Raw genomic sequence first — 14,741 nt, forward strand, 5'->3', positions numbered from 1 at the left:
TTTAACTTTGTCACGTGTACCGTAAACATGCTTATGAATTTTACACTTCAGATTGTTTTTATTCCTTTCTTAGATTTAATCCCAGGTGCAATTACTGGTTTAAGGATCATGGACACATTTTTGGTTCTCTAAACATACTGTCAAACTGTTTACTGCAAGTGTTGTTCCAATTTACACCAGCTCCATCTGTCTAAACACTAGTTCAGTTGTGAGCACTTTAATTACATTCATACAGCACTGGATATTTTCATGTAAAATAATCTTCCCTTGGTTATTTGATAATTGTAGCATGTAACATACTTAATTTTTTTTTTCTTTTTTTTTGAGACAGAGTCTCCCTCTGTTGCCCAGGCTGAAGTGCAATTGTGCAATCTCAGCTTACTGCAACCTCTGCCTCCTGGGTTCAAGCGATTTTCATACCTCAGCCTCTCAAGTAGCTGGGATTACTGGCGTGCACCACCACGTCTGGCTAATTTTTGTATTTTTTGTAAAGATGGGGTTTTGCTGTGTTGGCCAGGCTGATCTCGAACTCCTAGCCTCTAGTGATCTGCCCGCCTCCGCTTACCGAAGTGCTAGGATTACAGGCGTGAGCCACTGTGCCCAGCCAACATATGCTTTTAAGAGAAGTTACCATGACTATTGGAAATCAAAAGTATTTTATCTTTTTATTTCCTAGCAAAACAAATTCAAATCGACAGTAATAGTCTATTTTTTGAGTATTCTCCTGGAGATTTAACTCTGGGCTGAACTTATACACGTTAACTTTTACGTTTAAAATAAATTTGTGTACAATTTTTGCTTTGTGTTTTAATATTAGAATCAATCTAACACTAATAACCTGTACTGTAATTATCGCCTGTTTTTTTTTAGTTGTGACATTTTGGGGCCTCCGTAACAGGATCCTTCCTCCCTTTCCTTTGCCCTGCCCTTCTTGTCCTTTCTTGTTGAGCAACAAACTGGCATGTCCAAGTGGAATGCGCCACATTCAGTTGCCCTTTAGCCTCACGTCGGACACCCTGTTTCCAAACACGGCTGAGTTGGCTGGATTGGCTGTCTCTGTGCGACTGCTTCTTTGGGGGTACGTGTCACCGGGGCTGGTGCGTGTATGTGTGAGTAGATGGTAACTCGATACGTGACACCAGGCTATGTGGAATTCAACTGTGTAATTTTGTGTCCGTTTTCTTAGAAAGCGTTTCTTCTGTTGGTAATTAAGGCCATGGCATTCTAGAGAACTCCCCAGTGTTGGTTTTCGTTCCTGTCTCTGAAGCATAGTTAGTCTTTCCTTTCCCATCCTATGAGGGTTTCTCTGCTTGTCCTCTCTTCTGGAGATCCCCTTTGCTGTTCACAGCAAGTGAGCTGTCCCTCAGTGGGGAGAGAGGCAGAAAAGGAAGACTTGGACCTATCCCTTGTCCCTTTGTGGCTGGGGTGTGAGCCAGGGTGGAGTCGGAGGTCTTGCTTCCATTTCTGCCACTGCTTAGCCTTGAGACTTCCCCCATGTCTCTGAACCTTGCAGGGCCACAGTTTCCCCTTCTGTCTTTTAGATCTGGGTCTCTTCATTTATGAAATGTGTTCCCAATCCTCATCCTGCACTGCCTGCTGGCTTGTGAGAGTAAATGAAAGGCAGTAATAGATACAAGTGCTTTGCGTTGTTCAGCAAACATTTATTGAACACTTACTAGTTACCAGGCAGGGTTCCGGGTGCTGGGCAAACAGCGGAACGCGAATCAGCATCTGGAGGTGCTGTCGCTACATCCCGAGGCCTCTTGCATGGTGGGACCTGCCGCAGGCCAAGCACCCATCTCGAGTCTGCTGCTGGTTTGCTCTGTGACATTTGGCCACCTCCTCAGCTTGAACACAGTGTCCTTTTCCATTCAATGAGGAGTTTGCGCCAGTAGTTTTTAGCTCTAATGTCCTCTGTAATTTGTGGAATCACAACTTTTGTGGTATGGAAAGTAATTACTAAGACTGAATCTCTGAAGATGTTCAGCTAAAGCTGTAAACTGCATGGTCCCTTGATAGAGAGGAATTTTCTAGAAGGTTGTCTGTCAGATACCACTTACAAAGTATCACATACATCTCCAGCACCAGTGTGGCCTATGTATAAGTCTTTTTTCCTGCCCTTTAATCCTTATAATTTTAAGAAAATGGAATTGTTTCCGAGTCTGTACAGAATGGTTTCCAAGTGGCTGAGTAGGTGAGGAGTGTTGTCTTGTGAAGTCATTAAAACATTGCTGTGGGTTTGCAGTCACTGCCATGGGTAATGTGTCATGAGAGAGGGTTATTGCCTCTAGCCAGAACACCTGCCTCCCCAAGCATAGCCAGGGGTCATGCTCTGCACCCACCTCTCTGATGGCCAAGTGGAAAGTTGGTGGGTAAAGAAATGGAGTGGGAGAGGGACAGGGAGGAAAAAAATAAAAAAGATGGACCTCTGTATGGTGGCCACTATTTGATGAGCAAAGGTCCCTTTTCTTGTTCTTTGTCACCTTTAATGTGGTCTGTAGCATTCTCTGAAGTCCCAGAGTGTGGCGCCAGGATGGAAGTCCCAGTGTGCAGACTGGAGGCATGCATGTTTAATCTGGCCCTCAGTATTCAACATTTAGAAATCAGGGACTCTCATAAAAATACAGATCCCTGGTCTCTTGGGTGGAGTCAGCATGTCAAGGACTGGGGGCGTCACCAGGAAGTGCTGTGAGTGGCGGCTGCCCCCCAGACACAGCCCTCAGAATGTGCAACTCTTGCTCTCACCGCTCAGAGAAATTTAGGGTATGAAGAAAGCTTTTCTGCAGCCACTTACCTTTGTTCTACAGATGAAGAAACTGAGTCCCAGGCATATGAACATGTGATTTGCCAGAGTGATAGGACGAAGTTGAGGGGGCAGAACCAAGGCTGGGCGTCCTTTCTCCAAACTCTTGAAACTGTGCTCCTGGCCGGCACCCAGGGCCTCTCGGCTTCCAGCAGGTGGCAGATGTGGTACTGGTTTCCTGCCATTGCCTCTTTCTGGCATTCCTTTCCTCCCTCTCCTGTTCTTCTCTCCTCCTTTGCTTTTGCTTGAGCTTTCTCTCAGTAGGTTTTTCCTCTTTCTCTCTCCCGTCTTTTGTTCTTCCCTCTCCCCTTGCTGTTTTCTCAGATCTCCTGCCAACTGGGTGAGTGTCTAGGGCTACTTTCCTTCTAGACAGCTCTTCTGCACACTCTGCTCACCTTGCAGCTACTCAGGTCCCTGTTCTCCTGGGCTTAGAGCCCTCAAGCTCCAGCATGCAGGCACGAGGCCCAGAAACCCTGTTGGAATGATCGCACTCCCTCTCTGGAGGTGGCCACCACTCAGAGCATTTAACTCCTCTGTGGAGGAGGAGGTCCCTTGATCCTAGATAGGCCGACTTCTTCTGAGAGCCCAGAGATCTGTATTTCTTCTTTTCTTTTTTTTTTGAGACTGAGTCTAGCTCTGTCACCAGGCTGGAGTGCAGTGGCCTGATCTTGGCTCACTGCCCAACCTCTGCCTCCTGGGTTTAAGCGATTTTCCCGCCTCAGCCTCCCGAGTAGCTGGGATTACAGGCACATGCTGCCACGCCCAGATAATTTTTGTATTTTTAGTAGAGACGGGGTTTCACCATGTTGGTCAGGATGGTCTCGATGTCCTGACCTTGTGATCCACCCACCTTGGCCTCCCAAAGTGCTGTATTTTTATTGTTTTTAGAGGGAGTTTCACTCTGTCGCCCAGGCTGGAGTGCAGTGCTGCGATCTTGGCTCACTGCAACCTCCACCTCCCGGGTTCAAGCAGTTCTTCCTGCTTCAGCCTCCCAAGTAGCTGGGATTATAGGCGTCCACCGTCACGCCCATCTAATTTTTTTTTTGTATTTTTAGTAGAAACGGAGTTTCACCATGTTGGCCAGGCTGGTTTTGAACTCCTGACCTCAAGTGATCTGCCCGCCTCGGCCTCCCAAAGTGCTGGGATTACAGGTGTGAGCCACTGCGCCCCGCTGAGATCTGTATTTACATGAGGTTCTCTGAGTGTTAAATGTTGGACACTAATTTAGAGCTATTGCCTTTGCTGTAAAATGTAAGCATTGCCTCAGGCACCTGGCAGGTTTTGTGAAGCTGGCATGTCACCTGAGAATCAGTGCAAATCCCTAGACGGAGGAGTCTCCTCCTAGCCGCTCTCTGCAGGTGAGGATCTAGCCCCAGTCAGGTGGAGAATGGACACAGCTGCTTCTGCAGCTCTGCGCCTTCCAGGTGCCAAGCAGGCTCCAGCACGCTTTCTTCACTCCCTGGTGGCCCTAACTGAAGCCCACATCCTGGGTAGGAGGGTCCATTCCAAATCTTATGCCTTGGGAAAAACCTAGGAAGGGTTATACCTCTGAAGAGGTAAAGAGTCCTTTTAGGTTATTTTACTTTCAAAGTGATGTCATAAGAATGGCAGGTATTGGATTGACATCTGCTGATCAATTGAGGGGACATTTACCATCCCATGGGACTTTCCTCTATGCTGGATAAAGACCTAGGGTGATACTGAGGTGGGTTTGAAAAGACCTTGACACTAGATGGCTCCACCTGCCTCATGCTGCAGGCTGGGCATGTGTCTGTCCTGGACAGGCAGGGGATTCACAGACTAGACCTGCCACCGGCTGCTGCTCTCTCCTTCCCTTGTTCCATCACTCATCTCACACTTACTGTTGCCTGGCAAAGTAGTAAGGGCTGGGCTGAAGGTAAGGTGGATAATTCAAAGCCTTTTCTCTTGAGGGGCTCACAATTAGTAGGGAAGAGCCACAGAGAATACACTTCTAACATCGTAGTGAAGTCATTTATGTACTGAGAACTGTGGAAGCCAGAGAAGAGAGGTTAAGGGAGGCTTTGCAATACAGAGTGACATTTGAATGATATTTTAAGATGGAGTTTGCTAGGCAGTGAAGGGCATTCTAGGGAGCTAAAACAGCTGGTCTAAAAACTCAGATTTGTGAAAAAAATGTGTTTGGAAAATGGTGAGAAGTTGGTATGCCTTAAGTGAAGGGAAATTGGAGAAAATAGCAGAGGCTGGGCTTGGTAAGAAAGGCTGTTAGGGTGTTGAGTTAGCTGCTTTAACAGAGACCAAAGTAATTGGAACTGTGGCCTCAATAAGGTAGTTGTTTATTTCTTTTACTTTTAAAAGTTCAAGCGGAAGGAGGTCCAGGGTGTTTCAGGCAGCTGAGGTAGCTCTGGTCATTTCCTGGGCATTGCCTTTATTAATTTAGCTAAGCATGGCTCCAGCACCAGGCCAACTCTGCAACTGGACAGACGGAAAGGGCATGACTTGGAAGTTCTGTTACATCCTGTTAACCAGGCATGTGGATACACCTTACTGCAGGGAAAGCTGAGAAACACAGTTTTTAGCTGGTTGGCCGTGGGCCCAGCCACATCTTGGGGGTTGCATGACCAAAAGGAAGAAGTGGCAATTGCATACTGGGAAACACTCAGTAGCCTCTCCTGTAGAAACGTAGAGGCAGAATGATGAAGCACTTTAAAGGGAGCTGGGAGGTTTTTAAAGAGCAATAGTATGATTTAAAAAGCTCTTTGAGAGAATGAGATGGGAGGGTCATTTGAGGTCAGGAGTTCGAGACTAGCCTGGTCACCACAGTGAGATTCCATCTCTATTTAAAACAAACAAACAAAAAATAAATAAATAAATAAAAAGCTCTTTTCCAGAAATGGCACCAGCCACAATGTGGCCGGCCACCATGGGGCATTACAGTAACTGGGCAAGGAGGCGATGCCGAGGGGTAAGCCTCCCCTTATGGTTGAGCCTGGCCTTTTGATGGTTTGACAGGCTGGGGGTCGGTGGGATTTTGGGCTGTTGTTATTGCATATCTACCTGAAGCCATGGACCTTTGGGCTTTGGGATTGGTCAGGAAATTGATGCCCTTCATTTGCGACTTATTTGAGAACACATTTTTACTTGTTTACATTAGCTTGTTACTAATGTGAATTGTAACTGTGGGGAAATGGTGACCACAGAGAGCATAAAGGGTTCCTTTCCTCCATGGTGGGCCGGCAGTGTCCATTCACAGCAGGAGCTTGAATAAGCTCCTGTCCTGTGCAGGTTCCTGACCCTCCGTGGTTCTGCAGACAAGTTAGTAAATTCTTGCCTCTGCTTCCTGTGCTTTTTTTTGTTTTGTTTTGTTTTGTTTGAGAGGGAGTCTCGCTCTGTCACCAGGCTGGAGTGCAGTGGTGTGATCTCAGCTCACTGCAACCTGACCTCCGCCTCCCAGGTTCAAGTGATTCTCCCGCCTTAGCCTCCCAAGTAGCTGGGTTTACAGGCGCATGCCACCACACCCACCTAATTTTTGTAGTTTTAGTACAGACGGGGTTTCAACATGTTGGCCAGGATGGTCTCGATCTCTTGACCTCGTGATCCGCCCACCTCAGCCTCCCAAAGTGCTGGGATTATAGGCTTGAGCCACCGCGCCCGGCTACTGCTTCCTGTGCTTTAAAGGGGAAAATTATTCCAACACCTCCCTAATTTGTGATTATGTTTCATTTTACATGCCTACCACAAGTATGAAGTCTTCCACCTGTTTAGAACAAAAACTTCCTGATGATGACATCCTGGGAATTCCCCAGCATTTCAAGTGCACCCTCCTAGGAGCTGGGTAGCAGGTGTTGGAGGGGAGATCACAGCTTTTAGTGGAACAGCTGAGGCTGCTCCTACCTGATCTGCTGCTTAGTTAGCTGAATCAACTTGACCAACAAGATGTGCCGCAGCCCTCGTGCATCCCAGCTTACTGATCTGTAATAACAGGCAAATCTCTGTGTGCCACGTTGCTGGGACGGTGAGACAATGGTCTGGCTTGATGTTTGGCATGGTGAAAGCATTCCTGGGGAATTCTTTTTTTTTTTTTTTTTTTTGAGACGGAGTCTTGCTGTGTCCCCCAGGCTGGAGTGCAGTGGCACAGTCTCGGCTCACTGCAAGCACCGCCTCCGGGGTTCACACCATTCTCCTGCCTCAGCCTCCCTAGTAGCTGGGACTACAGGCGCCCACCACTGCGCCTGGCTAATTTTTTGTATTTTTAGTAGAAACAGGGTTTCACCATGTTAGCCAGGATGGTCTCGATCTCCTGACCTCGTGATCCGCCCGCCTTGGCCTCCCAAAGTGCTGGGATTACAGGCATGAGCCACTGCGCCTGGCCTCCTGGGGAATTCTTGAAGACTATTCTGTTACGTTTATCTGATGTCAGGCCTTGGATGTGTCCTCCCCTTGAGGCAAACATGGTGTCTCCTTCCATAGGGGGTCTGTGGGGCTTTTGGCCTTGTGGCCAAGGTTAAGGAGAGCTGCACGGGCCATCTCCATAATCCTATCCCATGTCCTAATTCTTTGGGCCTTTAAAGCATCTGAAAATTTGCTGCTAATGTTTATAAGGCTGGTCACGTCACAGAAAAATCAAATATACAGAGTTTTTTTTTTTTTTTAAAACAGAGTCTCGCTCTGTCGCCCAGGCTGGAGTGCAGTGGCGTGATCTTGGCTTACTGTAACTTCTGCCTCCCAGGTTCAAGTGATTCTCTTGCCTCAGCCTCCTGAGTAGCTGGGATTACCAGCGTGCACCGCTATGCCTGGCTAATTTTTATACTTTTAGTGGAGACAGGGTTTCACCATGTTGGCCAGGCAGGTCTCGAATTCCTGACCTCAAGTGATCCACCAGCCTCAGCCTCCCAAAGTGCTGGGATTACAGGTGTGAGCCACTGCGCCTGGGCCAGAGTTTTTTAAAAAGGCATTTTTTCATAGCCTTACCTTTTGATACTTTATCTCACTGGTCATATGCTTTAAGGAAAAAGATATCACATGGGCACAAGGACCCACACTGTAAATAGGTTGACCTTCAGCCCTGGAAACATGGAAGGACGGGTCAAGTCTCAACTTTTGAGCAACTGGAAGCATGCTCATAAGTGAGACATTATTCTGAGATTTCTTAGAAGGGACTTTTTTTTTTTTTTTTTCTGGAGTCTGTTGCCTTCCCCACCACCAAACAGCATTGACACCAGATGATTCCAGCCTGTTGTGTGGGTGTGTCATGCGGGAATGTGTTGGTTCCCTGCCTGTTCTACTAGGGATAGGCTGGCACTGCCTTTTGTGGAGCTGCTGTGGAGACAGTTTGACCAGATCCATGTTTAGCCAAGAGATGCTACCGACTAGGTGTCAGCCCTGTTTAACCCCATGTTCCCTCAGTTACACGGTGGCATTTTGTGGCTGTGAGGTCTTTCCTAGAGATGAACTTCATGGGAACTCACTCTTTGCTTGATAGTGAGAAGAGGAAATGTTGCTTATTGTGGGCCCATCTTGAGCCTTTGGATGGTGGTTTATTGCTAGTGTGAGATGGGAAGAAATATGAGAAATCTTCTGCCTTGAGGTTGGGCTATTGCTCTGCCTGGGGGAGGACATAGCTTCTGTTCCCAGCAGAGCTTTGCAAAGTGACGGAGCAGGTCTGGTCTTGTTTTTGGCTGGCTGAAATACCAAGTATGCTTGCTGTGACATTTCCCCCATGAGGCAGAGAAGTCCCAGCAGTGAGATAGAGTCCCCCCTCCAGGACTAAAGCTCCAACTAAAATTCTGAGTGTCCTCACTTTCTCATTTTTAACCCTTTCCTTGACATTTTGGAAAACCATGCTGACTTCCTGAGTGGAAATGCTCTATGGCAAAGCTTTGCATATTGAATTGAGGGAGAGCAGTTAGTACGGAATGGTAGGAAGCTGCGGGAGGGGTGGGTGCTGACAGGTGTTCTCAGTGGGCTCCTGCCCAAAGGGTGATGAGTCATAACTCTACGTTCTCTTTTCTCACGAATCCGTATTTTTTTCACCTGTTGAATGGCCTTCTTATTTGACACAAAGTCTCTGGCATTGCTCTTCTTCCAGGCAGAGGTGTTCCATGTTCTACCTGAGTGTGTACAGGCCCCACAGTTACTGCCTTTCTGCCTTCCTGGCCTTGGCTCAAGCAGGGGGAACAGGGAAGGGACTGGTTCTCCCTGCTGTTCCTGCTTTGGTTCTGCAGTGAATCCCTGCCCCTGGCCCTTCCTGCTTCCTGTGACAGTAGCCTCCCGTGTGGAGCACCCCAGGATCTACTCCCACTGACTGCACCAGTCATTTCCTGTGTGTGTGCAGACATGCACGCATGTGCGAGTGAATGCTCATATGTAAGACTGGGCCTTTCTCCTTAAATTTTATCTTACCGTGTTTAGGAATACCTCATACTTTTGGTTCGTCCTCAGCATCTCCTCTTTATTTTCCCTGCTATTGTGTGGTTTTATTTGTCACAAGTATTTTTTTTTTTCTCTCCTCTGCCCCTTCTAATATCTTGGAGAGGGATGGAGACTGAAGAGTGAGTTTGGTCCTCCACTTGATCCAGGTTCTTATTTTTGTTTTCTACTTCAAAGCGAGAACTTGGTACTGTGACTTTGATAAGAATTGACCTCAGGCCCAGCAAGATTTCTCATGCCTGTAATCCCAGCACTTTGGGGGGCCAAGGCAGGAGGATTGCGTGAGCCCAGGAGTTCGAGACCCACCTGGGCAACATAGGGACCTTGTCTCTACAAAAAATAAAATTAGCTGGGTTTGGTGGTGCACATCAGTGGTCCTGGCTACTCGGGAGGCCAAGGTGGGAGGAATGCTTGAGGCCCGGAGGTCAAGGCTGCAGTGAGCCAATATTGTGCCACTGCATTCCAGCCTGGGCAACAGAGTGAGACACTGTCTTAAAAAAAAAAAAAAAGAATCAACCTCAGTAATATTCTTATCTTTTGAATAATTTTTCTTTGTTGAAGAGTCATTCCTAGAACAAAATACCAAGTTAACTCTCCTCTCCTGTCTAGTTGTGTGCACCACAGGCACTTGGTTTATTTATGGGTTGACAAAACCACTGCTGCTCCCATGGGCTGTTTCCCATCATAGGGAATGCCTTATGCAAATAGGCTGATACAGTGGATGATGCCAGAATTAGTTGATAGATAATTACCACTCACCCATTAGCACTTATTTAATTCAGTCTCTGTGTTCTGCTTTGATGAGTAAGCACTGGGATAGAGAAGTAGGGTACATATCCTGGTTGTGTTTGCCATGTTGTCATGTTTGCATTTTAAAGGCCTGCATTAATGTGCTTTGTGTGAATTGGTTCTCCGTCACAGGCATTAGTATGCACCCCCTGAGCACAGCCTGGGCCAAGAGCTATGGGGTACAGGTGGTGGATCAAGGGTAGCTGTGTATGGAAATTTGCCCTCTCCCAACAAGATGAATCAGATACTGAAATACCCACAAGACACTTAATAAGTGTAGTAACTGAAGTTCTGACAAAATGGCATGTCAGTATAGAAAGGGTAAGAGAGATTAATTCTGCTTGGTGTGCTCAAAACACCAAGCTATTCCTTAAAGGATGGGCACCTATTGGTGTAATTGCTGGATGCCCCATAAGGATATAAGTGTTTCAAGGGCAGGACCATGACTCTTGTGTTCACCACTGTGTCTCCTATGCCCATGGTACTCAGGATTCAAATGGATGGATCAATGGAAGGAAGGAAGTGTGGATGAATGAACAGATGAATGAATAAATTAAATGAAGGCAAAATTCTAGATAGGAGGATAGCTTCAATGGTAAAAGAGTGGCATGAAGAAGTTAGGCATACTGGTGAAATTAATACTGGTTTGGCTGACATGTAGAACGCTTGAAGGAGAATGGCCAGAGAAAGGGTTGGAGGAAAGACTTAACTCAGATGATAAAAGCTCAAAAATTTTGGCTTTTCTTCCTAAATAGTGGACACTAAACAGCAGGAAACATTTGGGTAGGTCTTGGCCATAAGCATGCACAATTCAAAGTTTTGAGACTAGAATTTAAATTGGAAAAAGACTCCTGATATAGCCTTGTCTAGCTTCTTTGTGCTGTAGATAAATAACCGAAGATACCTGCCGCAGGCTACAAGTTTAGTTAACTAGCAGCAAGGCCATAGCCATTTCTGGGCTCTCATTTCTTGGTTGTCTTGTCTTTAGATGTGTGCAACAGCACCGATCTTCCGGAAGTCGAGATCATTAGCCTGCTGGAGGAGCAGCTGCCCCATTATAAGTTAAGAGCCGACACCATCTACGGTTATGACCACGACGACTGGCTCCATACACCTCTCATTTCTCCAGATGCCAACATTGACCTCACAACCGAGCAAATTGAAGAGACGTTAAAATACTTCCGTAAGTAGTTGTCCATGTGTGTTGTGATGGCAGTATCATGATCAGGTCTTCTTAGCCATGGCCCCAAATAAGATCTTGTACTGGCTACCCTGTGATGTGGCTTGCCACCTCTGGAAAGGTAGTCAAAGAAATGCGGCTGTAGGGGTTAACCGCACAAAAGGTCCCAATTTTAAATGTTCTGAATAGAAATTTTAGAGGAGTGAGGACCAAGTAAGATTTTCATTTGAACCAACTTTTAATGTATTTATTTTTTTGAGATGGAGTCTAGCTCTCTTGCCCAGGCTGGAGTGCAATGGTGTGATCTCGGCTCACTACAACCTCTGCCTCCTGGGTTCAAACGATTCTCCTGCCTCAGCCTCTCGAGTAGCTGGGGCTACAGGCGCGCACCACCATGCCCGGCTAATTTTTGTATTTTTAGTAGAGACAGGGTTTCACCATGTTGGCCAGGCTGACCAACCTGAGCACTCCTGACCTTAAGCCACCCACCTTGGCCTCCGAAAGTGCTGGGATTATAGGTGGGAGCCAACTTTTTTTTTTTTTTTTGACTGTACAGAAGAATTTGAAAATGTTCCTATTTCTATTTCTTAACCAAAAATACAAATCCTTAGAAACTCACTGGGAAGGAGTTTGTCTAAATTTAAAACCAAAGATATTGGGAATATCCAGGCTTCTCATTTATGTGACATAGCAAAATATGTATACCAAGGCTGATAACTGTTGTGTGAAAGCTCACTAAGCTGGATGTTTGGAGAGTCCAAATATCACTGCAGCAGCAAACCAGTCATTCTGATGGGCTGCAGAGCTGATACCTGGTAGGATAAGCAGTAAACTAGGTGAGTGTTTTCAGTGTGGTCATGATGGCCAGGGTGTGAAACTTGATATTGCAGACTTGAAAAAAAGGATAATTTAAAAAATGAATACTTTGTGATTCTGATATTTATTCAAAATGTGCCTTTTTAGAAGTAATTTCACTCTTTAAAAACTTATGGCAGCCAATAATTTACATATCTGTGTATCACTGTGTCACTTAAAAAAAAGTATAGCAATCCTCCTACCTGCAGATAACTTGGTTCAAAACCAGCTTATGTCGCATCTTTAAAGATTTCTTGTAATTATTTTTACTAATACAGGCTGATCTCTCCAATTTTCTTGAATTTGTGAGATTATTTGTAATAAACAAATTGGTACTGCAAGTTTCTCCTTTAGGGTGTATCTAGGGATGTTTTCAGTTCTCTTTATTAGATATTAATAAGAAAAAGGTTTTGCTTACATTGACCCATAAACCCTACAGAGTCTTTGTGAATACTGCAGATAATCAGTTTCAATATGGATAATAACAGAATAATCCACACCAGGGTAGATATGAAGCATGTTAGAATTGTACTCATATTGAAGTTAAAGCTTTAGAATTTCTAATGTGTCTTGTAGCATATAGGAGGCTCTTAGCAAGTCATTTTGTTGATTCACAACGTCTGTACCACCAAGGAGATATGTGGTATCATATGGAAAACTGAGTCTACAGTAACCTCCTTGGTAGATTTTGTATTTGCTTTTTTCAGACTGTAGACGTCTGCAAAAAAATTCACAAGAGAATAGTAGAGTTTGTAACAGAATTATTTTTTGGGAAATCTCTCTGCATTACTTACCTTTCCTTAGGAGACCCTCTTGTGATTCTGCAGTACCTATCATGGCCATTTCTCTCACAGGAGGCTCCTGGGTCCTATTCATACACTTTTGTTGTTGTTGTTGTTGAGACAGGGTTTTGCTCTGTTGCCCAGGCTGGGGTGCAGTGGTGCACATATGGCTTACTGCAGCTTTGACTTCCTGGTCTCAAGCAACCCTCCCACCTCAGCTTCCTGAGTAGCTAGGACTACATGTATGTACCACGTACCACCACGCTCAGCTAATTTTTAATTTTTTTTGGAGAGTTGGGGTCTCCCTATGTTGCCCAGGCTGGTGTCAAACTCCAGGCCTCAAACAATCCTCCTGCTTCAGCCTCCCAAAGTGCTAGGAAATCAGGTGTGAGCCACTGCACTTGGCACCATTCACACTTTGATTAATCACTGACATTTACAGTGTAATTGGAAGACCATCCATGGGCAACACCACACAATTTTCAGAGAACATTCACACAAATTGCCTCATTTCATTCCTGTAAAATGCCTACAGTTGGGTAGGGCTGGTTTTATTATAGGTGAAATGGATGTGTGAAAGGCTCAGTGTTTACTCCATGACACTGAGCCACAGTTTCTAAAATCTGTTTAACAGTAGACTTGATGCCGGGCATGGTGGCTCACACCTGTAATCCCAGCTCTTTGGGAGGCCGAGGCGGGTGAATCACCTGAGGTTGGGAGTTTGAGACCAGCCTGACCAACGTGGAGAAACCCCATCTCTACTAAAAATATAAAAATTAGCCAGGCATGGTGGCAGATGCCTGTAATCCCAGCTACTTGGGAGGCTGAGGCAGGAGAATCACTTGAACCTGGGAGGCAGAGGTTGTGGTGAGCTGAGATCGTGCCATTGTACTCCAGCCTGGGCAACAAGAGCGAAACTCCATCTCAAAACAAACAAACAAACAAAAAAACAAACAGTAGACTTGAACAGAGAGTGAGTGTCTTTTTTGTTTGTTTGCTTTGTTTTTAGTTATACAGTTAAGAAAAAAGGAGAAATCCTGGTAGTAGATAACACAACTTATGATAAAACTGGAAGAACCAAAATAAACATTGAGCAGAGATTCTGAAAGTTCTTAGAGCGTGCTTGCCTCCAAGCCTTAACTTAATTCTGTATCTTCTGTGGTTCCTGTAGTTAGAGCAACATAGCTATTTCCTAAATAGCTGTTAATTGAACGATCAGGTGTTAACTCTTAAATACAGGACCCTGTAGAGCGGAGCTCTCTCACTAAGGTCCTGCGACCCCTAAAGGGTCTGTAGAGAGAATTTAGGCGTTCCATGCACTTAAAAAGGAGCAAAAAAATTACTTTTATTTTTATTAACTTCTAACTGAAATGCAGCATTTCCTTTAGTTATGAACATAGACACACATAGGCACAGTGGTATTAGCAGGACCTGTGATATTGTCACCAGTAGAAATCACAGATATTTTCATGTCATGCTTCAGTGGAAGCAGATACTTTGAATAACTGCCTTTGTTCATCACTGCCATGAAGTTACATTTGTTGTTAAATGTGCTGATAGATCTTTTATTTCATGTCACAGTTGGGTAGAGCTGTTTTTGTTATAGGTGAAATGGACGTGTGGAAGGCTGAGTGTTGTGGAATACACTGGAATTCTGTCTTATTTATTTAGATCTTTTATTTCTTTTATTCTTTAATAAAGAAGCACTTATCAGATATCACAGCCTTTTTTTGTGGTTGTTAATATCCCAGAGTTTTTCAAGTTTTAGATGGAATTGTTTTCCTTTTCAGTCCTTTGTATTTTACGTCTTCAAAGCTTTCTTCTGAGGAAAGGGTCTGTGAGCCTTGCCAAACTGGCAGAGCGGTCACCAGAAGGCACAGGTTCAGAGTCCTGCTGTGTGCATGGTATCCTTTTTGGGTTTCGT

At 45.3% G+C, this 14,741-nt stretch overlaps 1 protein-coding gene across 4 annotated transcripts in view; it reads left to right on the top strand.

Moving 5' to 3' along the window:
* The window catches only part of TRAK1 (trafficking kinesin protein 1), a 137,556-nt gene that overhangs the window by 25,788 nt on the left and 97,027 nt on the right, over positions 1 to 14,741 (top strand). For all 4 annotated transcript variants that reach the window (XM_034956185.3, XM_034956186.3, XM_034956187.3 and 1 more), the window contains exon 2: positions 10,989 to 11,183. In XM_034956185.3, coding sequence (XP_034812076.1) covers positions 10,989 to 11,183 — 195 coding nt within the window. The remainder of the gene's footprint in view (positions 1 to 10,988; positions 11,184 to 14,741) is intronic.

The sequence above is a fragment of the Pan paniscus genome, chromosome 2 (assembly GCF_029289425.2).
Source record: "Pan paniscus chromosome 2, NHGRI_mPanPan1-v2.0_pri, whole genome shotgun sequence".
Taxonomy (NCBI): domain Eukaryota; kingdom Metazoa; phylum Chordata; class Mammalia; order Primates; family Hominidae; genus Pan; species Pan paniscus.